Source organism: Pseudophryne corroboree, chromosome 8 (genome assembly GCF_028390025.1).
Source record: "Pseudophryne corroboree isolate aPseCor3 chromosome 8, aPseCor3.hap2, whole genome shotgun sequence".
Classification (NCBI taxonomy): Eukaryota; Metazoa; Chordata; class Amphibia; order Anura; family Myobatrachidae; genus Pseudophryne; species Pseudophryne corroboree.
The window spans coordinates 216208754-216234035 of NC_086451.1; the positions used below are offsets into that span (position 1 = coordinate 216208754).

The 25282-nt window shown below is 46.2% G+C and overlaps 1 protein-coding gene across 2 annotated transcripts in view; it reads right to left on the reverse strand.

The window, feature by feature from the left end:
• Positions 1–25282, reverse strand: part of LOC134948838 (relaxin receptor 1-like) — a 493409-nt gene that overhangs the window by 24299 nt on the left and 443828 nt on the right. For both annotated transcript variants that reach the window (XM_063937087.1, XM_063937086.1), the window contains one exon: positions 10938–11167. In XM_063937087.1, the coding sequence (XP_063793157.1) occupies positions 10938–11167 (230 nt within the window). The remainder of the gene's footprint in view (positions 1–10937; positions 11168–25282) is intronic.

Consider the following 25282-nt stretch of genomic DNA (forward strand, 5'->3'; position numbering starts at 1 on the left):
GATGTGTCCCCATGCATCTTTGCTGCAGTCACAGCAAACAGCCCCTCTTGGCACACCAGGTCACATAAAAATGTACTAGCAAGCGTTAAAGTTGACAGAAATGCAGATAGATGTTTTTCGGCTTAGGGCACTCTATGTGTGGTGTACTGATGAATATAGGCTACGCGATATTTTTGTATGCCCTCCTTTTGTTTTTGAAAATGTTTCTGTAATGCTTCTGAATACTGCTTTGACTAATAAAAACAGTTTACACAAAAAAAAAAAAATGTACTAGCGTCAGGTGTCTTTTTTGCTGAAAACACATTGTAGTTGCAATGCAATGTGACTAGGAGATCGTGCTGATTAATTTGATATATGACACTTGTAAATCTGTGTGTGACTGAGTCTCTGATCTGTATATGAAGTGCTACAATGTAGCAGCCACAGCTTTTTTCCAATACAATTCACACACAATATACAAGTGAAATACATTGGGGATTAACCCCTGGTGTCCCCCAGCACACCGATCTGTACCTGTACCAAGACATGAAAGACTGTATATATATATATATATATATATATATACACACATATACATACAATAGAAATCCAGAGGTCTTAGTTACATACAGTTTGCAAACGTAAAATTAGCCACCATGCCCCGTCAAGGCTCTTGTGATCCTGGTGGTCCCTAATTCTAGGTCTGGGCCCGGGGTGCAGAACCCCACAAACCAGCAAAGGCCAGCTACCCCAGGGCAGCACAACGAGAAAAGGTAAAGTGTTAGCATGTGTTAATAAATGGAAAACAAAATCTATATACAAAAATTAATATACTAGTAAAAGTGTAATTAAAAGACCAGAAGGATTAATAAATGTGTTAAGAGGGTGCTAAATAAGATCTTGCAGTGTGCTACCCCAAAGCAGCCCAGCCCCTCCAATCCAGGGAGAACCTCACCCAGACCTAGAGGTAGGGACCACCAGCATCAGAGGAGCCTTGTCAGGGCCTGGTGGCTTATCATACGTTTGCAAACTGTATGTAACTAAGACCTCCGGATTTCTATTGTATGTGTATATATATATATATATATATATATATATATATATCGCTATAGTCTTTCATGTCTTGGTACAGGTACAGCTCGGTGTGCTGGGGGACACCAGGGGTCAATCCCCAATGTATTTCTAGCTCAGATTATCCCCTTCCTTTCATGCACCTGAATTGTATTTCCTAATTGATTTGAGCAACTTACATTTTGTTCTGTTAGTATGAGGGGCATGGATGGGACCAGCGTTTGGAGGGTTTGCTGGTCTCTGTAGTGCCATTTGGAGTTCCCGGGGGTATCTACAGGTAAGTTAGCTATCAACATGTATACATTTGCTCAGATGCCATTATGAGGTGGCATTATGTTATATTACCCGGAAGGGTTGTTATTATTATTATTATTAGTACCTGGGGCGGGTCTGGGGTGCGGTTCCCCCTGGATTGGTGGGGCTGGGCTGCTTTGGGATAGCACACTGCGAGATCTATTTAGCATCCCCTTAACACATTTATTTATCCTTCTGGTCTTTTAATTACACTTTCACTAGTATATTATTTTTTGTATATAGATTTTGTTTTCCTTTTATTAACACATACTAATACTTTATCTTCTCGCATTGTGCTGCCCTGGGGTAGCTGGCCTTTGCCGGTTTGTGGGGTTCTGCACCCCGGGCCCAGACCTAGAATTAGGGACCACCAGCATCACAGGAGCCTTGATGGGGCATGGTGGCTAATTATATGTTTGCAAACTGTATGTAACTAAGACCTCTGGATTTCTATTGTATGTATATGTGTGTATATATATATATATATATATATATATATATATACATACAGTCTTTCATGTCTTGGGTACAGGTACAGCTCGGTGTGCTGGGGGACACCAGGGGTTAATCCCCAATGTATTTCACTTGTATATTGCGTGTGAATTGTATTGGAAAAAAGCTGTGGCTGCTACATTGTAGCACTTCATATACAGATCAGAGACTCAGTCGCACACAGATATACAAGTGTCATATAGACCTAGAGTTAGGGACCACCAGCATCAGAGGAGCCTTGACGGGGCGTGGTGGCTTATCATACGTTTGCAAACTGTATGTACCCAAGATCTCTGGATTTCTATTGTGTGTGTATATATATATATATATATATATATATATATATATATATATTCTTTCATGTCTTGGTACAGGTACAGCTCGGTGTGCTGGGGGACACCAGGGGTTAATCCCCAATGTATTTCTAGCTCAGACTACCCCCTCCCTTTCATGCACCTGAATTGTATTTCCTAATTGATTTGAGCAATTTACATTTTGTTCTGTTTCCTTGTGAGTCCTATAATTATTGTGACTAAGAAGCATTTTTTCGGCAAAAATAGATGCCAGAAGTTAGCAGGGTTGCATAAGCGGCTTACGCAGGCATCTCGTGCTGCATGGCATATTGAGGCTGGATGTATGAGGACACATCTGTACATCGTATGCTAAAAGAATTTGCTTATCATGCAATAATGAAACTGACCAAGAAAGAGAATCTCGGTTGTCAAATGACAGAGAAAGAGTTGGTTTACAAAGAGAAAGACAGTTGTCTGCTCAGCAAAATAATTGTCTTTCTGCAGATCGAAACAGACATAATTTTCCTTCCGGCATTCACCACACAAACTGATTTTTAAAGTGGGGGCTCCTATAATAATACGTAATCTAAACCTGCTGAAGTTATGGAATGGGATACAATTGCAAATAAAAACTTTGAAAAACGTTTTGATTGCAGGGCCGGATCTAGGGGGGGGGGGGGGTGAAGGGAGCGACTGCCCCCCATAACACAGTCATAGCCACGCCCACTTTTGAGCAGAAGAGAGCTCTCCGGGGAGAGCCTGAGGCAGAACGATGTGCTGCAGCTTATACCACAGCAGCACAGAGGAGCCAGGAGAGCAAGGGTTACAGAGCATTTGCCCCTCACTTGCTGGTGTGTGGGTACTAGGGCTAACAAATACAATTACCCCATAGCACAGTCACATGTACATAGAAACAATCACAAAGCTCTATCTCAGTCTCACTCAAAAAGTTCAGTCAGAATTGAGAGAGGAGGAGTTAGGATTGCAGATGGGAGGAGTTGGGACTGTAGAGGGAGGAGTCAAGATTAAACAGTAAACGGCCCCCCCTAAAGAAAAGTCTAGATCCGTCCCTGTTTGATTGAAGCTACTATTTTAACTGGCTGTGGCACTTGAGAAACTGTTTTAAAACCAAGAATACCAAAGATTCTACTATACTTCCCGTTTCATTTCAAACAAATCTAATTCCCGTAAGATCCTGCTTTGGCATAATAATAAATAAAGCACAGGGACACGCACTTAACGTGGCTGGAGTTGACCTAAGTAGAGAATGTTTTATTCATAGATTATTATTATTATTATCCTTTATTTATATGGCGCCACAAGGGTTCCACAGCACCCAATTACAGAGTACATATGCACATAATCAAAACAGGAAAACAGTGACTTACAGTTGAAGACAATATAGGACAAGTACAGGGTAACTAAGCATATCTACACCAGTAAATGACATAGAGATGAGTTCCAGGTGGCCAAAAAACTGCAGGATTTGGGCAGTTGAGGATTATTAAAGTAAGAAAAGTATAAGCACATGAGGGAAGAGGGCCCTACTCGTGAGAGCTTACATTCTAAGGGGAGGGGTAGAAAGACAGGTGTGACACAGATGGGGTACATAGAGAGCGTGGAACAGAGGGTTAGGATGAGATTTGGCTAGATTTGGTAAAGAAATGGGTCTTAAGAGCCCGTTTGAAGTTTTCTAGAGAGGTGGAGAGTCTGAGGGGGAGAGGTAAAGAATTCCAGAGAAAGGGAGCAGCACGTGAAAAATCTTGGAGATAAGAGTGGAAGGAAGTAATCAGAAGACAGGAGAGTCGGCGTGCATTAGCAGAGCGAAGAGGATGGGTGGGAGAGTAAAGGGAGATAAGGTCAGAGATGTAAATGGGAGAGGAGTGGGTGAGTGCTTTGTAAGTGAGTGTGAGAAGTTTGAATTGGATTCTGAAAGGGAAGGGAAGCCAGTGAACGGCCTGTAGGAAAGAGGGGACGTAGTGCGTTTGGTGAGGAAGAAGAGCCGGGCAGCAGCATTGAGGATAGATTGGAGTGGAGAGAGGTAATTGTCAGGGAGGCCAGTTAGGAGGAGATTACAGTAGTCCAGTCTGGAAATAATCAGTGAGTGAATAATGATCTTAGTGGCATCCTGGGTGAGAAAAGGTCTGATCCTGGACATGTTTTTGAGATGAAAATGACAGGTTTGTGAGAGGTGCAGAATGTGTGGTTTGAAGGAGAGGGAGGAGTCAAGGATTACGCCAAGACAGCGTACTTGGAGGCTAGGGGAGATAGTCGTGCCATCAATGGATAATGAGATTGTGAGAGGTGAGGTGGTGCGGGAGGGTGGGAAGATGATCAGCTCAGTCTTAGACATGTTGAGCTTAAGAAAGCGCTGGGACATCCAGGAAGAGATAGCAGAAAGACAGTTGAAGGTACGAGTGAGGAGAGCCGTGGAGAGATCAGGGGAGGAGAGGTAGATTTGAGTGTCATCAGCATAGAGGTGGTATTGGAAGTTAAAAGAACTAATGAGCTCACCTAAAGAGGACGTATAAAGAGAGAAAAGGAGAGGACCAAGAACAGAGCCTTGAGGGACACCAACAGTTAGTGGAAGTGGGGGGGGGGGAGGTAGCATCATGAGAGGAGACAGAGAAGGAACGATCAGAGAGGTAGGAGGACAGCCAGGAGAAGGCAGTATCACGCAGACCAAGAGAGTGAAGGATTTGCAGAAGGAGAGGGTGGTCCACAGTGTCAAAAGCAGCAGAGAGGTCAAGAAGAATAAGCAGAGAGTAGTGGCCCTTAGATTTGGCTGCATGGAGTTCATTGCAGACTTTTGTGAGGGCAGTTTCAGTGGAGTGGAGAGAACGGAAACCAGACTGGAATGGGTCAAGCAGTGAATGAGAGGAAAGAAAGGCAGTGAGGCGATTATAGACAATAGGCTCAAGAAGTTTGGAGGCAAAGGGAAGGAGAGAGATGGGTCGATAGTTGGAGAGAGTGTTAGGATCAAGGGTAGGTTTTTTAAGAATAGGGGAGACGAGCATGCTTGAAGGCAGAGGGGACAGTGCCTGATGAGAGGGTGAGATTGAGAAGGTGGACAAGATGGGAACAGGCTGAAGGAGAGAGGTAGCGGAGGAGGTAGGAGGGGATAGGGTCGAGTGGAGAGGTTGTGAGGGTGGAGGAATGGATGAGGGCCAAGACTTCCTCGTCAGATACATGGGAGAAAGATGTCAGAGTTGGTAAGAGGGAAGGGGAGGGGTGGCAAGGGATGGGCGGTGGCTGGTTGCTGGTCTGGTGGGATGTGATATCCTGATGTATGGAGTCAATCTTGGATGTGAAATAAGTGGCAAAGTCAAGAGCAGACACTGAGGAAGGGAGAGGAGGTGGTGGTGGGCAGAGGAGGGAGTTAACAGTGGCAAAGAGGCGCCGGGGGTTGGAACACTGGGTAGAGATGAGGATTTTGAAGTATGATTGTTTAGCGAGGGAAAGGGCAGCACTGAAGGATGAGAGCATGAATTTGAAATGGAGGAAGTCTGCTTTAGAGTGTGATTTCCTCCACTGTCGTTCGGCAGTACGTGAGCATTTTTGTAGATATCTGGTGCATTTGTTGTGCCAGAGTTTAGGTGTTGATCTGCGAGGGTGATTAGTGGTTGGCGGAGCAACAGGGTCAAGGGCAGAAGTAAGCGATGCATTGTATAGGGATGTGGCTTGTTCAGGGCATGTGAGAGAGAGAAGAGGAGAGAAGTGAGTCAAACAGGGAGGATAGGGATGAGGTGTCAATAGCCTCAATGTTACGGTTAGTGATGGTAGCCTTAGGAGGGAGAGATGGGGAAGCAGAGATAGATAAGTTGAAAGAGAGCAAGTGGTGGTCAGAGAGGGGAAAAGGGGAATTGGAGAAATCAGAAATATCACAGCGGTGAGTGAAAACCAGATCCAGTGAGCTCCCGTTCACATGGGAGGGTGAGGTGGTCCACTGGGAGAGACCACGTGAAGAGGTGAGGTTAAGAAGTTTAGAGGCAGGTGATTTTGTGGGGTTATCGATAGGGATGTTGAAATCACCTAGAATAATGGAGGGAATGTCAGAAGAGAGGAAGTGAGGTAGCCAGGAAGCAAAGTTATCGAGGAATTTGGAGGAAATGCCAGGTGGACGGTAAATGACAGCAACTCGAAGATTAGTAGGTTGGTAGAGGCGTATTGCATGGACCTAAAATGTAGAGAATGCAAGAGATGGTTCTGGAGGTATAAGTTGGTATGTGTAGCTTGAGGGTAAAAGGATCCCAACACCATCCCCATGGCGACCCCCAGGTTGGGGCGTGTGTGAGAATGTGAGGCCCCCAGCAGAGAGGGCAGCAGGAGAAGTGGTGTCATAGGGAGTAATCCAGGTTTCTGTAATGGCCAGGAGGTGCAGGGAGTTGGAAATGAAAAGGTCATGAGTGGGGGCCAGTTTGTTGCAAACAGATCTGGCATTCCAGAGTGCACAGGATAGGGGGTATGAGTTTGTGGGAGAGATGTGAATGAGATTATCAGGATTGCTGTAGTGTTGAGGTAGGAGTAATTTGGAAGGAAGGGATAAAGAGGGTGTAATGATGGTGCTGGGGCCTTGGCTAGGAGGGAGACTGCAGGAGTGAGGCAGGGAGGGAGTGCAGTATGATACTGGTGAAGGAGAGGTGAGGTGACAGGCAGAGGAGGGAGAGAGCAGGGTTGAGTGATGGGGTATAAATGGTGTGAAGGGGCAGAAGTGAATTGCAATGGGGAAACAGAAGAGGGGAAGGGAGGCAGACAGAGGAGAGAGGATTAGATGTAGGAGACTGGGAGAGAGGTGGTACCAGGGGACAGAATAAAAGATTAGGAAAACAAGGATTAATGGGGGATGTTGCCAGCCTGGCAATAGTGTGGATCTGGGGTAAATGGTGGTAGTAAAATGAGAATAGGAGGAGGAGTGGTGGCTGAATGACAGAGCAGTGAAGTTTGCAGAAATAAATACGATTTGCAAGTATTTAAAATGTCGTTAATATCTACAGGTTAACAGTAAGTCAAATATTTGCTGATGTTAGATGGAAAACTACACAGTGTTGGCAAACTGCAAGTCAGTGTAACTTCATTAAATTTGCTTCTCAATAAAACATTTGTTTTAGAGGTATTTGCAGGGTCAGAGTAAAAGTTGCATTGCAGGTGTTTGTGCAGAAAGTGAATGTATAGTTTCCTGAGTAGATAACTTTAAGTGGCCCTTTCGCATGTCACTTCAAAATGAAATCTGTTCGCGTTGATGTCAGTAGCAAAAACGAATAATGTCATCTTCAAGGAAATCTTATAAGACCTCGGTATAAAAAGTCTATCACTGTGAAGCCAAAATTGCTCCTGTGCGAAGCCGGGGCGGGTCACTAATCAGGTATATTTCACCCCAAACAGTGCATGTTATCCAGGTCTCCTCACAGAATCTATGGGGGGAGAACCTAGGACTGCAAACCCTAATTCCAAACATAATAAGAGGTGCTATCATGCTGAGACTTGTAGTTCCATACAGAAAAAAGAAAATGCAGATGTTCACTCTATAGTGCTAAGAACTGCTAATCAGAATAATTATAAAAAAACTCTGCAATCTAACATAGAGCAAAACTGAGGTGCTTAGCATCATTTTTGGCAAAAAATATATGGGCTCACCAACCGTGACCAGGTGACCTCATCTGGTAGGTCCCTAACACTAAGGTTAAAAGTCCAGGCCATGGGACCCCCCAAGTAAGCATTGGGGCATTCGGTGCATGTGCCAGCAAGTGTGCAATGGAGGCCTGGACAGGGGCGGATCCAGAAGAAAATGATAGGGGGGGCACCATGGAAGGGGCAAGTGCATTTGCGTGCGGCTTCGGTGCATGTGAGGTGGCGCTTCTTATACAATGCCCACAGTTGTAGCACTCATTACTCATTATGCAATGTCCACTGTACTGGTAGTGCCCCTTATATAGACCCCATAGTAGTGGTGCCCCTTATGCAATGCCCGTATTGCCCCCAGTAGTAATGTTGTCTGTAGTAATGCCCCCAGTCATTTAGCGCCCTAGTAGTTATGCCCCCAGTGGTAATGCCCCTGCAGTTATGACCCCAGTAGTTTACCCCCCCTTTAGTTTAGCCTCCCAGTGGTAATGCCCCCAGTAGTTTGCCTGCTTGTAGTTTAGTCACCAGTAGTAATGCCCCCCTGTAGTTTGCCCAATTGTAGTTTATCCTCTGTAGTTATGCCCCCCTTGTAGTTTAGCCCCCAGTAGTAATGCCCCCAGTAGTTTGGCCCCTGTAGTTATCCCCCAGTAGTTTGGCCCCTGTAATTATGCCCCCAGTAGTTTGGCTCCCCTGTAGTTTAGCCCCCAAGTAGTAATGCCCCTGTAGTTACACCACCAGTAGTAATGCCCCTGTAGTTACACCGCCAGTAGTAATGCCCTCCTGTAGTTTGCCCCCAGTAGTTAGCCCCTTTGTAGTTGGCCCCCAGTAATAATGTCCCCCAGTAGTTTGCCCCCAGTAGATGCCCCCCAGTAATAATGTCCCCCAGTAGTTTGCCCCCAGTAGTTGCCCCCCAGTAATAATGTCCTCCAGTAGTTTGCCCCCAGTAGTAATGCCCCTTAGGAGTTTGCCCCCAATAGATGACCCCCCCCAGTAGTAATGCCCCCAGTTGTAATACACCGAGTAGATGCCACCAGTAATAATGTCCCCCAGTAAAAATGTCCCCCAGTAGCTGCCCCCAGTAGTAATGCCCCAATAGATGACCCCCCAGTAGTAATGCCCCCAGTAGATGCCCCCAAGTAATAATGCCCCCAGTAGTTTGCCCCCAGTTGTAATGCCCCCCCAGTAGTAATGCCCCTTGTTGATGCCCCCCAGTAGTAATGTCCCCTTGTAATTTGCCCCCAGTAGGTGCCCCCGCTGCACTAAGGAAGAAAAACATTAAATCATACTTACCGAGCCCCGTTCCCGCTTCCAGACCGCTGCAGTCCTCCTCTCTTGGCGTCCTCTCCTCAGCACTATGAGAGAGATGTCATGACTGACGTCTCTTCCATAGCGCACGCCGCACAGTGACAGCGCCGGAAGCCGGAGCTCAATACTGAGCTCCTGCCTCCGGCTTTCGGTGAGGAGAGACGGGCGCCCGCTGGTAACACAATCTCAGCGGGCGCCCGTCATCTCCCTGTGCGGGGACTGGGGGCGGAGGCCACAAATGACAGGGGGGGCACGGGCCCGAGTGCCCTCCTCCTGGATCCGCCACTGGGCCTGGACTTGGGCATTTAGTTCTACTAAAATAATAAGACATTTCATTAAATAAAAAATAAAGTAAAACTTTTAAAAAAGGGATTTTTTTAAAAATAGTTTTACTTTTGTCAAAAATATTTATTTAACTGATAAACCATTTTTCCATTGCTGACCCACTGCCTTAGATGGCAATAGTAGTAAAAGAATTGTGTCAGTACAATCCCTTTAACAGGCTATCCCATGACTGCCATGTAGAAGCTATCACCAGAAGTAGCCATCAAAGGGTAGTAATCACCAGCCGTAGGCATCTTAAATAGGGAGAAGCCCTATCGCTAATAAAAACACCAATTTAGGACTTTTTTTACCCTATAATAAATAGATCCTTTAATTCTTAACTAAGTAATAATTTATTTTGATGGGCACTATGTGCAGTTCTATGTGAGAGACCAGGGGTGGTTTAAAGGGCGTGCTGACAGGGCCATCACCTGGAGCATTGTAGCTGGAAGGGTGCAGCCACAGTCAGCCTGACCCGTATGTCTCTGCATCATTCTGCCACCCAGGCCTGGCAAAAAGAGGTGTGCAGTGCTGTCACTGCTGAAATCAGCAGGGCACAGGCATGAAAGGAGGAGGAGCCCTTTCTCCGACCTAATCACCTGGCGGCAGCACAATAAAGTTTTCCCCCAATGTTTGTGACATCATGACATTGCGCCACTGGAGGGCTGATGTGGAGCTGCAAAGATAAGAGTAGCAGTACTGCAGGCAGAAGTCCAAGAAGGTAATTTCGGGTTTGGACTGCAGTAACACCTAAGGACTGTAAATATACAAGGTGCTGGAGTGACACAGAGGTGATGGGGCTGCAGTGACATGGGGAGGGGGGGGTTTGGAGTGACACAGGGAGTGGCTGAAGTGATACAGCGGTAGATGGAGTGACACAGAGGGGGGCTGGAGTGACGCATGGGGGGGAGCTGGAGTGACAGTGGAAAGCTGGAGTTTCACTTAGAAGGTTGGAGTGGTACCGGAGAGCTGAAGTGACACAAGAGGGAGCTGAATGTCATATGGAAAACTGGAGTGACAGGAGTGAGCTGGAGTGACACAAGGGGGAGCCCGCGTTACACAGGGTGAAGCTGGAGTGACATGGGGGAACTGGAGTGACAAAAAGGGGAGCTGGAGTAACACAAGTGGAAGCTAGAGGGAGTGAGCTGGAGTGACATAAGGCGGGGCTGGAGTGACACATGGAGGTGGGCTGCAGTGACACATGGGGGAGAGGCTGGAGTGACACATGTGGAGGGCTTTAGTGACACAGTGGAGAGCTGTAGTGACACAGGGGAGAGCTGGAGTGATACAAGGGAGAGCCAGAGTGACACAAGGGGGGAGACGGAATGACAAATGGGAGGCTGGAGGGGCACAAGGAGGGAGCTGAAGTGACACAGGTAAGGCTGGAATGACACAAGGGGAATGTTGGGGTAACATAAGAGGGAAGCCAGAGTGACACATGGGGGTGGGCTTGAGTGACACGTGTATGGTTATGATTAAACTGCCCATACGAATATTTGCCCTGGGCTCCAATTGGTCTAGAACTGGCCCTGTGAGAGACCGCATCAGTGTTACACTTACAGCAAAGAGATTTGATTGACAATGCATGCTGCAAGTTTTCAGTAACTATGAAGGACCTCATGCAGATCACAAACAGGTTTCCAAAGCAGGTTACACAGGCCATAACCCAGACAAAGACCCGGAGTAAAATGTTGGCCAGCAGATTTTCAAAGGAAGAGATGCCATCGCTGTTGGGCTTGCAGCTGCGCACGTGAGGAGCATAACTACAATACTGGAACTTTTTGAAGTATCTGCAGGAAAAAGATGAAGAAGATGCAATTTATTGCAGAAGTAATGACAGTAAGTATAACAGTTACTTTTAATGTTTTGAACATAGAATTTAGTTGGTGCGCTACTTTCCTTCTCAATTAATGAATTCAAAAAAGAGTCCAAGGTAGAATAACTTGCACTTCGGTTCCACAGGGTATTCCTGTAGTTGGCAGCTCAGTCCTTCAAGGTGTCACTAGGTTTAGTGACAAATTAATCTGGAAAAAGACAAGGGGGGAGGGACAAGCGCCTAATAGTGCAGTAACTTCACAACAAATTAGGTTGTGTATGATGTCGTATCTATAGGTAATATGCGTACCAGAAGTATGATTTATAATGGGCACATCAAACGCTATAATAGCTGGTGTTTTTGCACCGCAATTGGTCCCCTGGTTAGATGTCAATATGGATGTTCTCCAAATCGTCAATTTGCAAATTCGTCGGTCTGTAAATAATCAGAGCGAGAGGCGCCTCTCATAGTGCAGAAATCACTTTATAAATATTGAAATTCATAGAAAACGATAGGTATTAAGCGTACCAGAATATAAATACCAAACAGCTTTTAAATATGGACTTTTTTGTCAAGAGCGACTTTCCTTCATGTAGTTGGAGAGTATCAGACTTCGTGTATTGCCGTGTATAAATAAATATATCACTGGCTAAAAGATATATGGGTTTTAATTCATATGGTAAAAAGAAACATAAAAAATATAATAAAAAATATTCTCAAGGAGAAAGAGAGTTCATAAAGCTTATCTGGAATAGTCCGAGATTTTCTCAGTGGTCCGGGGTATATCCACCGTATAAGTCTGTGTCAGGGGTGTTCAGAACAGGTCCTCAACGCGTTTCACCTGTAAAAGGCTTCCTCAGGAGTGTCTATAGGGACTAACCATGTTCTGACTGTTTTTATCCCCTTAACTGCAGACCGGAAGTCGCGTCTTAAAGCGACTTCCGGTCTGCAGTTAATACATTTATATTCATTACTGTTATAAAAGATTGTCTCGTTTCCTATGTCTATGATTATTCTCTGTTGTTAACTACTCCATATGTTTATAAATCGCTCCTTTGTTACCTCGGAAGAGGTTTAAAAACCGGAAGTGATTTGCATAATTGGGTGCCACCCACTTATCTCTCAAGGGGATAAAAACAGTCAGAACATGGTTAGTCCCTATAGACACTCCTGAGGAAGCCTTTTACAGGTGAAACGCGTTGAGGACCTGTTCTGAACACCCCTGACACAGACTTATACGGTGGATATACCCCGGACCACTGAGAAAATCTCGGACTATTCCAGATAAGCTTTATGAACTCTCTTTCTCCTTGAGAATATTTTTTATTATATTTTTTATGTTTCTTTTTACCATATGAATTAAAACCCATATATCTTTTAGCCAGTGATATATTTATTTATACACGGCAATACACGAAGTCTGATACTCTCCAACTACATGAAGGAAAGTCGCTCTTGACAAAAAAGTCCATATTTAAAAGCTGTTTGGTATTTATATTCTGGTACGCTTAATACCTATCGTTTTCTATGAATTTCAATATTTATAAAGTGATTTCTGCACTATGAGAGGCGCCTCTCGCTCTGATTATTTACAGACCGACGAATTTGCAAATTGACGATTTGGAGAACATCCATATTGACATCTAACCAGGGGACCAATTGCGGTGCAAAAACACCAGCTATTATAGCGTTTGATGTGCCCATTATAAATCATACTTCTGGTACGCATATTACCTATAGATACGACATCATACACAACCTAATTTGTTGTGAAGTTACTGCACTATTAGGCGCTTGTCCCTCCCCCCTTGTCTTTTTCCTACTTTTAATGTTTACTTAACAGATTCAAGATCAACCTGTAGATGCTATCAATATGTTATCTATATGATGTTAAAAAAGGAGATTTATGGTAGACTTACCATAGTTAAATCTCTTTCTGCGAGGTACACTGGTTTCCACAGGGAATAACATCGGGGTGTAGAGATGGATCTTGATCCGAGGCACCAACAGGCTAAAGCTTTGACTGTTCCCAGGATGCACTGCACCACCTCCTCTATAGCCCCGCCTCGAGGCACTGGAGCTCAGTTTTGTTAACCAGTCCAGTGCAGTAGCAGGTAAGAGAGACGGTAGATATTAGTCACAAAGAACCACATTCTCACGACAGGAAAAGGGACTAGCGGCTAATGCCATACAAACCGAAAGAAGCTAAGTGCGTCAGGGTGGGCACCCTGTGGAAACCAGTGTACCTCGCAGAAAGAGATTTAACTATGGTATGTCTACCATAAATCTCCTTTTTTGCAGCAGGATACACTGGTATTTCACAAGGAATAACATCGGGGATGTCCTTTAGCAGTTCCTCATGGGAGGGTACGCACTGTAGCGGGTACAAGAACCCAGCATCCCAAGGAAGCATCCTAGGAGGCGGAAGTATCAAAGGCATAGAACCTGATGAACGTGTTCACTGAGGACCACGTAGCCGCCTTGCACAATTGTTCAGCAGACGCGCCACAGCGAGCCGTCCAAGAAGGTCCAACAGACCGAGTAGAATGGGCAGGAGCTGGTCAACCAGTCTGTGCATAAGCATGTGCAATCACAATTCTAATCCATCTGGCCAAGGTTTGCTTATTCGCAGGCCAGCCACGTTTGTGAAAACCAAAAAGTACAAAAAGGGGATCTGACCTCCTGATGGAGGCAGTCCTCTCTACGTAAATACGGAGAGCCCGTACCACATGCAAAGACCGCTCTTTGGAGGACAAACCAGAAGAGGTGAAGGCCGGAACCACAATCTCCTGGTTAAGGTGAAAAGATGATACCACCTTAGGCAAATAGCCTGGGAGGGTTCTAAGAACAGCTCGGTCACGGTGAAAAATCAGAAAGGGTGGACAACAGGACAAAGCGCCTAGGTCCGACACCCTCCTAGCAGAGGCAATAGCAAACAGAAACACGACCTTAAGCATAAGGCATTTAAGGTCCACAGACTCAAGAGGTCCAAATGGAGACTCTTGTAGGGCATTCAGAACAACATACAGATCCCACGGAGCCACAGGAGGGACATAGGGAGGCTGAATCCGTAGAACACCCTGAGTGAAAGTGTGAACGTCAGAAAGGGATGCAATTTTTCTCTGAAACCACACCGACAAGGCAGATATATGGACCTTGAGGGAGGCCAGATGAAGGCCCAAGTCTAGGCCCTGTTGTAGAAAAGCCAAAAGTCTGGAAGTTTTGAAAGTATATGCATCATAATTCTTAGTCGCACACCAGGTGAAGTAAGAATTCCAGACCCTTTAAGAAATCCGAGCCAAAACTGGTTTACGGGCTTTCAACATAGTTTGAATGACCACCTCAGAGAACCCTTTTGCTTTCAGGAGAGATGCTTCAAGAGTCACTCCATCAAAGCCAGTCTGGCCAGGTCCGGGTAGACACAAGAGCCCTGAACGAGAAGGTCTGGGCGTTGAGGAAGTAGAAGAGGACGCTCTATCGAGAGACCCTGCAGGTCTGAGAACCAATGCCGTCTGGGCCATGCTGGAGCAACTAGAAGTAGTATTCCTCCTTCCGTTTAACCCTGGGCAGGAGTGACACTGGAGGGAACACATACGGCAGCCGAAAGTTCCATGGAAATGCCAGTGCATCCACAAACACTGCTTGAGGATCCCTTGTCCTTGCTCCAAAGACTGGAACCTTGTGATTGTGTCGAGATGCCATCAGGTCTACATCTGGTAGGCCCCACTTGTCCACTAGGAGTTGAAAGACTTCTGGATGAAGACTCAACTCTCCGGCGTGCACGTCCTGACGACTGAGGTAGTCTGCTTCCCAGTTGAGGACTCCCGGAATGAACACTTCCAATAAGGCTGGTAGATGGTGTTCCACCCATTGGAGGATTTTTTTTTTTGACACTTCCATCATTGCCATGCGGCTTCGAGTGCCGCCTTGATGATTTATGTATACCACCGTGGTGGCGTTGTCTGATTGTACTTGAACAGGCCTGTTCTGTACCAGAGGCAGGGCCAGTGTCAACGCATTGAACACTACCCGCAATTCCAGAATGTTTATTGGGAGGAGAGATTCCTCCTTGGTCCACCGAACCTGGAGAAAGTGTTGCTCTAGCACCGCGCCCCAATCCCGCAGACTGGTGTCCGTAGTCAGTATAACCCAGTTGGAGATCCAGAAAGGATGGCCCTGCTCAACTGTTAGTCCTGTAGCCACCAGCTCAGTGACAGACGAACGTCCGGAGTCAAGGAGATCATTTGAGACCTGAACCGTCTCACTTGGAAAGGATTAACCTCTGCAGAGAGCGGGAATGAAATTGAGCGTACTCCACCATGTTGAAAGCCAACACCATGAGGCCTAGTACTTGCATCGCCGAGTGTATTGACACTCTTGGGCGAGAGAGGAAGTATCTGATCCTCTCCTGAAGTTTCAGGACTTTCTCCGAAGACAAGAACAGCCTTTGGCTGTGTGTGTCCAGCAGTGCCCCCAGGTGCACCATGCTCCGAGCAAGGAACAGCGAGGACTTCTTCCAGTTGATGAGCCACCCATGGGCTTGTAGGAAGTTTACTGTCAGTCATAGATGACTGAGTAGGACCTCGTGGGAGTTTGTCAGGATCAGCAACGGAGATGAGCCGTCATCACGCCCATAATCTTGGTGAAGATCTGAGGAGCCGTGGCCAGTCCAAACGGCAGAGCCTGAAACTGATAGTGAAGGTTGCCAACAGCAAACCACAAATAGTGCTGATGCGATATTGCAATAGGTATATGCAGGTAAGCATCTTGTACAACCAGAGATTCCATATAATCTCCGGGTTCCATGGCCAGTACAATTGAGCGCAGTTTTTCCAGACGGAACTTGGATGCTCTCACAACTTTTCAGTGATTTGAGTATAAGCTGGAAAGACCCATAGGGTTTCAGTACTAGAAACAGGGTCGAATAGTATCCTTTGACTCTTTGGGATAGAGGTACCGGCACCATCACTCCTGTATCCAGGAGGGAACTCACAACCAATGTTAGAGCTTGCGCCTTTAACGGATCCGAAAGGGTAACCGTTGTGCAAAACTGGCGATGGGGACGCCTCTTAAAAGAGACTGCGTACCCATGAGAGATAGCTTGTCGTACCCATGTGTCTGAAGTGGTCATTAACCAGACATGGGTGGTTCGCAGAAGTCGTCCTCCCACCCTGGGGACCCCCAGGGGGAGACCTGTCCCATCATGCAGCAGGCTTGTCATGTTTAGAAGCAGGCTGACGGACTGCCCAGGATTATTAGGCCGTGGGCTTAGGGGTTTTTGGGAGCACGAGATATGACCTTCGCTTTCCCATGAGGCCGAAAGCAGGTAAAGGTGGTACCTTTTGCCCTCTGTGCAGAAGGATTAGCATTTGAGAGAAAGGCAGACATAGTGGCCGTCGAGCCAGACCCAATTTTTAATTAGGTCTTCCCCAAAGAGGATGTCTCTAGTACAGGGGAATACCTCCAAGGACTTTTGGATTCCAGTTTCACCGTCCATGACCTCAACCACAGAATACGGCGAGCCAGGACAGACATATTCGACGCCTTGGCAGCCGACACACCCGCCTCAGGGGACGCCTCTGGGTGTAAAGAACAGGTGGCGGTAACATTGTGAGACAGGGAATGTCTGGCATTGACAAATATATCCTCGGGCAGCACATCCTCTAATGCCTAAACCAATCACCAATATATTTTGCAGCCCCAAGAGGATGCAATCGTGATCTATGTACAACACCTGTAAGGGAGTAATAGACTTTAGGCATCCCTCCACACGCTTATCTGTCGGTTCCTACAGTGAGGGGACAGTGGTGACAGGCAGAGTGGACGACACCCTATGGGTGACACATTAGTTCACTAGCAGTGAATTATCTATTTGTTATATAACTCTGCAGGGGGAGGATATCAAGCTAATGCCCGTTGTAGACAGGGGGAATGTCTTCCCTGGATTAGACCAGAGGTCTTGTCTGATGTACACTAAATGGTCAGAATGTGGTAACAGAATTTTATTCACACTCTGACGTGTGAACATATCAGTTTGCTTAACCACAGTAGGGGAATCCTCTTATCATGATTTGTAGGATTTGCTTCCCAGTAACCACAAGGGCAGTGGTATCATTTAGCAATGGAAAATCCATGTCAGAAACACCTAATATAGATACTGACAGGACAGCATGTTCACCCTCTCTTCAGATAAAGGGGTATATTCAATTAGCAGTGATAACGGACTTTTCACGTGAAAAGTCCGGTTTTCGGGTGAAAAAACGGACTTTTCACGTGAAACGCAATTACAGGCTATTCAATTATCCTGGAAAATTTATCGGTGATCATTTTTTCACTAATTTCACTTCACCTTCTCTGAAGCAGGTGAAAAGTTGGGAAAAGTCACTATTTTAAGGTAAAAATGTTTGGATATGGTACAGAACTCCTGGGACACCCCCCTTAATGACTAATTAGGCACGTTGAAGTTTTTAATTAATTTTAATTGGCCAATAATGACGTCATTTTTGGGGTGAAAAAGTAAAAAGTAATGGAAATTGGGGTTCAAGGTATGGGACAGGTATATTGGGGTGCTTTATGAGTGGGACAGGTGTTTTTTATTCTTGCAGATGGGAGTAATCGGTCTGTTTCCACTTTTTTTTAAAGTACCCTAAAATGACCCAAATATATACTTATACCCATTTTCATGTACCCCAAATTTAATGAGAGCATTTATTTTGCTCAAAAAAACTTGCTTTCTATAATTTTTTTGCATTTTAAAAAAAATGCATATAACAGCCATTTCACACAATTTAAGTCCCCAAAAACTCTCTAATGTGATCTCTAACACACTTCTCTTCTGTTTTCCTATGTTAGTTTAGCATTTTTTGGGGTACATGCTGATTTCCCCATTTTCACCTGCACTTTTCACTGCAAGAATTTTCACGTGAAACCCGGTCGGAATTGAATAGGTCGAAAAACGGAGCGTTTTCGCGGCAATTTTTGGCCGATTGCCGCGAAAAATTGCCGCGAATTTGCGGATAATTGAATACCCTAGAAAATATCTGAGAGATTACTGGATAGGTAGGAGGGAGCAGCCATCTTAGAAGACTCAGAGCCATGAAAGTGACCTGGAATAGGGTTTTGCCTGAGCAAGGGATGAGTCATAAACGACAACCTGTGAGGAAAAATGTTCCCGTCCAAAGCGGAGTAACCATGGGGACATCAGTGACTGTAATGTTACAGGTGGTCCCATAGGGGGCATAAAGCGTTCAGTTAGAGAACCCAGTAGGTTTGAGAAGACAGCCCAGGTTGGCTTCTGATTGATTACAGGAGCTGCGGACTGACTGGGAGATGTATGAGACATATTACACAGGCCATCACACAAAACTTCCCCCTCAATTAAATCCGTTGCGCATGCCCTGCAGGATGCCCAGATTTACTGTCCTACATGGTAAACATTATACACAAATGCAACAGAGCAGAGCGGCTTAGTACGATGAAGACAGAGTACAATACCTGCGAATAAATCTGTTAGCATGTGACTGAGTACCCAGTACACAACACCTGCGAATAAATCCGGTATTATGTGACTGAGTACACAGTATAATACACATAACAGGTAAATACTGTGACGCACTATATATGCACCCAGACGCACCTAGTCCCCAGGGTACAGTATACAGTGATAGATATATCCGGAATATACCACAGTGAATTACATAGCAGATGCAGGCACACATAATCACGTTTGCAATGTAGATAATTATTTTCATGACAATAAAATTGCATTGGATTATTATATTATGAACACATATAAATAAATAAAATAAATAAATATATATATATATATATATATATATATATATATATAAAACAATGTGCGGTCTGAGACCGGATGCATATATCAGAATACTCGTACAATATATTCTGGCACAGGTACACTTGTTCTTAACTAACGCTGTCTTAATAGTGACATGTAGAATACTTAAGTGTTTGTAAAACCATGGTGCTGATGTACAGGCGGGTTTACAAAGGAGACCTTGCCCTACAGTGCCGGAGACCAGTCGCATCTATTTTAGAAAATGGCGCCTAGCGTCTCAGTCAGGGAGTGAGGGAGAGTGTGAGGCAGCTCCAGAGCGGGAACAGCAGCAGTAGATGGCGCCTAGAGCTGGGGGAGAGGCTACAGATCAAGCGCCTTATCCCCTATGCTAGTCCTCACCACCTGGTACTATGGAGCCTTATTTAAAATGGATATATAGGTATCCGACCTGTGATCCCATGCCCTGGTGGATATAGTGGGGTCCCTGCATGGCCACAGTGTCCACGCCAGTGACGTGCGGTGGGGTGAGGCAGAGCCTTTCCTGTCATACTAACGTTTGTGCCAGAGGTTTGACTGTATAAAGTATATGATAAATACAAAGAATATGTTTGAAATATCTTCTTTTCATTATTCTAAACAATTTTATAGTCAAAACTCTGGAGTAAAAAGTCTATGGCAGGTGAGGCAGTGCCTCACCTGTCTATCTTTTCCACACATCTCTGTTCAAAACTCACCAAATTTCCTGGAGTTTATATTGCTGCGCCTGTGTATAATGACCAGACGTACCCTTTGGCTCATATATTGCGTGCAAATCTGGCTTTGGTGCTAGCCAGTGCCTCCCAAGCCATTTAGCTCACCACACGTCCCTGGTCCACGCCAGCATCGCGGTCCTTCTCCTTGGACCGCGACTGGACCACCTGGGGTCCCACCTGGGGTCCCTCCTGGGGTCCCTCTTACCTCCTCCCTGATGTGCAGCCACACGATCCAGGAGAGCGGAAGCGGCAGTGTGCCTAAAAACCGGTGCGTCTACGCTGCAAGTACCCGGGAACCAGGCCGCGGGAGTATGCAGCGCCGCTGAGGGAGGTGATGAAGCCCTTGAAGTCTTCTAAAAAAGCTCTTTTCAGGGCTGCCTAGCGCAGCCCCCCTGTTAGTGACCTGCACTGCAGGCACCAGCTTACAAACTGAGCTCCAGTGCCTGGAGGCGGGGCTATAGGGGAGGCGGTGCAATGCATCCTGGGAACAGTCAAAGCTTTAGCCTGTTGGTGCCTCGGATCAAGATCCATCTCTACACCCCGATGTTATTGCCTGTGGAATACCAGTGTACCCCGCTGCAGAAATACATGAATGGCTAAACTTTAGTAACTTCTGTATAGAATGTAGATAATACAATTCTATACAAATGTGAATAAAACCAGCAAACTAAAATCTTTCATTCCTTTTAGTTCATGTTTTTCTAGCTGTATTGTCAAAAAAAAAAAAAAAAGCCATCACACAACATAATGTGATGCGGGAGCTTATCTTGAGGAAACATCACATTATAGTGGCAACCAATAAAAAATTTCATTTCGCTGGCAAAATAACATCTACAGTACCATGTATGGCTGTGTATATACAGTGAAATGAGATACAGGAAATGTAAATGATCTACAGTACAGATAAAGTGTTGTTATGGGCAGAACGTGTTTGTCATTTTAAATCTCTGCACCCGCACAGTCCAATAATTACTACACATTTACCTTCGTTAGCAAACTACAGTGGAGTTCCCTTGCCTTGCTAATGAGGCTAGCTGGAGTGTCTCAGATGAGGGATAAAGTATGAGACTTTTGAAATGTTCTTTGTTACACTGTTGGGTTGCTGTTTGGAGGTGTAGCCATTCTGTTTTTTCATGTCCCTGAACCAGAATACACGGCAGAAGATGTATTCATATATAATATACTAGCTGGAGTACCCGGCGTTGCCCGGTATTTTAAGAATGTCTGTTTACAAAAATTAATTTAAATATTAAACACACAGTATAAATAACATTGTAGATAGCTGAATACCCGTGCTTCGCTACGGGATGAGGATGGTAAATTAGAATGATAGTTGTTCGCTAATTTACGTTGGTTGGAGATCTAGTATATAGGCATATCTTGCTTCCCTGATGCACTTTGTGTAGTGGCCGGACCAGAGGCGGAACTACCGCCAGTGCAAGCAGTGCGTTGCACTGGGGCCCGCCTCTGTCCAGGGGCCCAAAGCATGTAATGAGTCAAACTGACTCATTACATGCTGCTGTGTGCTGCGGGCAACCGCTGCCCGCAGCACACAGCCGCCCGGAGAGGAGAGGAGCGCAGCGGCACGGGGGTAAGGAGGAGGAGGGAGGAGGGAGCCGCAGCAGTGCTTTGTTACTGGCGGAGGCGCTGCTGCCCCTCTGCTTCACTATAGGCTGTCTTCCGAGAACAGCCTATAGTGAAACAGAGGGGCAGCAGCAGCAGCGCCTCCACCAATAACACAGCGCTGCTGCGGCTCCCTCCTCCACCTCCCTCCTCCTCCTTCTCTCCTGCCCGGGAATCGTCAGAAGCTGCACCGAGGAGCCTGAGCCAGCGGAGAGGGTAAGTATAATTCTTCTTTCTTTCTTTCTTTCTTTCTTTCTTTCTTTCTTTCTTTCTTTCTTTCTTTCTTTCTTTCTACTGCCTGCCGCAATGTGTAAAAATGGGGAATCTGCCTGCCGCCATGTGTAAAAATGGGGAATCTGCCTGCCGCCATGTGTAAAAATGGGGAATCTGCCTGCCGCAATGTGTAAAAAGGGGGAATCTGCCTGCCGTAATGTGTAAAAAGGGGGTCGCTGTCTGCCGTAATGTGTAACAAGGGCACGCTGTCTGCCGTAATGTGTAAAAAGGGGCTCTACCTGCCGTAATGTGTAAAAAGTGTACGCTGTCTGCCGTTATGTGTAAAAAGTGTACGCTGTCTGCCGCTATGTTTAACAAGGGCACGCTGTCTGCCGTTATGTGTAAAAAGTGTACGCTGTCTGCCGCTATGTGTAACAAGGGCCCGCTGTCTGCCGTTATGTGCAAAAGGGGACGCTGTCTGCCGTAATGTGTAAAAAGGGGACGCTGTCTGCCGTAATGTGTAAAAAGAGGAATCTGTCCACCGTAAGGTGTAAAAGGGTCCCTACCTGGTGTAGTGGTGCTACTGTGCGGCGTAATTTGAATAATGGAGACTACTGTGCACCGTTTTATGAATTGGTATTATTTTGTGGCCACACCCCTTCCCCACAAAGCCACGCCACTATGTATTTTTGCGCGCGCCTACGGCGCGCACTGCCCCTGTTTTGCATGCAGGGGTGGGGCTCTGATGCCGTTTCTTGCACACAGTGCTAAAATGTCTAGTTACGGCACTGTTGCTAGGTATCCATTTCTCTGGCCCTGAGCAGGTCCCCCTCACCAGATCCTCTCCAGGGGTGAGGGGGTGGACTTCGATGGGATGGGGGGGGGGACCCAAAGCATTTTGTCGCACCTGGGCCCACAGCTCGCTAGTTCCGCCACTGGGCCGGACCCCTTTTTGGTCCACCAAGGGACCCTGCTCTTCCCACTTTACAACTCTCAGTATGTGGCTTCCTGCTGCCTCCATTCCCCTCCTCACGTTATGTCAGTGCCCCTGTGAAATTATTGTTTTTTTACAGTTTCTTATATAGCGCAGCACATTACGTATTTCCTGATATACTCTGTGCTGCTGGGGGACCGTGCTACTTCCACTATAAAACTCTCTGTGTGTGGGTTTGTGCTACCTGCATTCCCCTGCTCACATCATGTCACTGGCCCTGTCCAGGGCCGTCTTTTCGTATGGGCTCAATGGGCTCTTGCCCAAGGGCCCCAGGAGTATAAGGGCCCTAATCTGATAGCTAAGGGTCCCCTCTTTCCAGGGGTACCAGATTTTTTAAAATCGGCCCTGGGGAACTGGAGATATTCGACTTGAAAGCAGTGGTCCCCATCCAAGCCTGTTAATTGCTCTTCCCAGAAAGATATCTTGGGTTCTGTCTGAGTTAGAGTTTATCTGAGGATATACTCCAAAAGGTGGGACTGTCCCCTTTTGGAGGACATTGGCAGCTTGTCTCAATTATGCCCAGAACCAGAGATATCAGCCTTCCAGCAGCTGGTCCCTGCTCCACACGCCTAATACGCAGTTTTATATTTTTGTTGGTGGATTGCTCTGGCTCCTGAGATCTGATCTCCAAGTCCCTAGTATCTCCTGAAAGGTGGGACTCTCTAGATTTTTTTATCCCATTCAAAGCTAAGAAATCTAATTTCAGGAACTTGAGATATCTTCAGTCAAGCAAGCTGCCCTCCCTCCAGAAAATTATGAATATTAAGCCCACTCCACTATCCACCCCTCCCCTACGTATTTAACACCCCTTACCACCCTGGAAGCCATATACAGGGGCCCCTTCATTCAGCCCAATGCCCCCTTAAAGGAGTAATTAGCAGAAATTACTGCTCCAGGTCCTACATGCTGAGCAGAAGATAGAACACCCCCTACCGCCCGCGGGACATCAAAGCTGCCGCTAAGAGCACCCCCCACCCCTACCGCTGGAGGATGGGTAGGGGGCCCAGTGCATTGCTGTGCCCAGGGGCCTACACTGCTGTTAAGACGGCACTGGCCCTGTCACATGCAGCCCTGTCATCACTGACATATCATGCATGTCCTGATATAGTCTGTGTTGCTGGCCTACCCCTAGGGGTGCTAGTGGTGTGTTACCCCCACAGTGTTTGTTCCCAGAGTGTAAGTCATATGTGTAGCAAGTTTTGTGTAAATTGCTTCAGGCATTCCAGAGTTATGCTGTCTGCTAAAAAACTCTGTGCTGCTGCCTCGCCCCTATGGGTGCTAGGGGTGTCTTACCCCCTCAGTGTTTGTTTCCAGCTTGTAAGTCATATGTGTAGCAGGATTGTTGTAAATTCATCCAGGCATTCGGGAGTTATGCTGTCTCCTGAAATACTCTGTGCTGCTTTCCCACGCCTAGGGGTGCTAAGGGTGTCTAACCCCCACAGAGTTTGTTCCCAGATTGTAAGTCATATGTGTACCAAGTTTGGTGTAAGTGCTCCAGGCCTTCCAAAGTTATGCTGTCTGCTGACATACTCTGCTGCTGCCTCACCCCTAGGGGGGCTAGGGGTGTCTTCCCCCCACAGTGTTTGTTTCCAGATTGTAAGGCATATGTGTACCAATTTTGGAGTATATGGGTCCAGCGATTCCGGAGTTATGCCGTCTCCTGATATACTCTGTGCTGCTGTCCTGCCCCCTAGTGGAGCTAGGGATTTCTAATTGTTTTAGTTGCCTCCAGCGTGTTTTAATACGCTCGTATGCCAAATTTCACGATCTTCGCTTGTAAACTGTGGATTTGTATAGAAAGACAGACAGAAGGACAAATTTTCACTTTTATATAGTAGATGTTCTGGTTTTGTTAGGGTCTCCTGCCCTGTGCTGCCACGTCGTCATGGCAACCGGGAGACAAGTGCTAGCGGAGTAACCTGAGCGCAGCTGATACTCCGGTTCGGGTCTTTTGCTGTGCAGTGGTTATAGGCTCTGTGCATGGCAGGGGATCCGGTGCTGGTTTTTGTGCTCACAGTCTGTGAGGTCTGAGTGGGGCGTGGACAGCACCTGCTTTATAAGGCCTCTTTTCAGGGTAAGCAGATGCTGCTGAATCTTTGTTGGTTAGTCAGTTTCTGAAAGTTAGCCAGTACTGTGTAGCTTTGTATTTGTTTGTTGCTTACTGCAAATAGGCCTGGGGATTTGGTATTACACTCTGCCAATCCAGACCTAGCAGTAAGACTGGAGTCAGTCGTTCAGCTTGCTGGGGTTCTGTTACTACTCTGTGAACTTAGCAAGTTTGCGGCTGTATTCTAAGACTTGCCTGTCTAATCCTGTCTCACTGTGCTAGGTGTCAGGGGTCAGTTTAGTGGCAGTAAACCGAACCTGTGCACTGCAAGTGAGAATTAGGATTGTGGAGAATCTCCTTGTGTCTATCATTCCATCTCTGACCAAGGAGTTTACTGCCACACCCGTTGGTAACCCTTTAGGGTTTTGCTGTTGCCCTTAGCAACAGCATTTCGGGTTTTCTATGTATTAAAAACACAACATCTTGCTTTTCACATCTGAGCAGTTCTAATACAAGGGAGATACCCTGTTCCTTAGCCTCTGGGCTTCTCTGTTCACGTTGTGTGTATTTTGTTACCCTTCCACCTTCTGTGTACGTTATGTCATATTCCCTAGTCTGTCTGTGAGTCCATGTGTTTTGCATAACAGTTCAAACACCAGTAC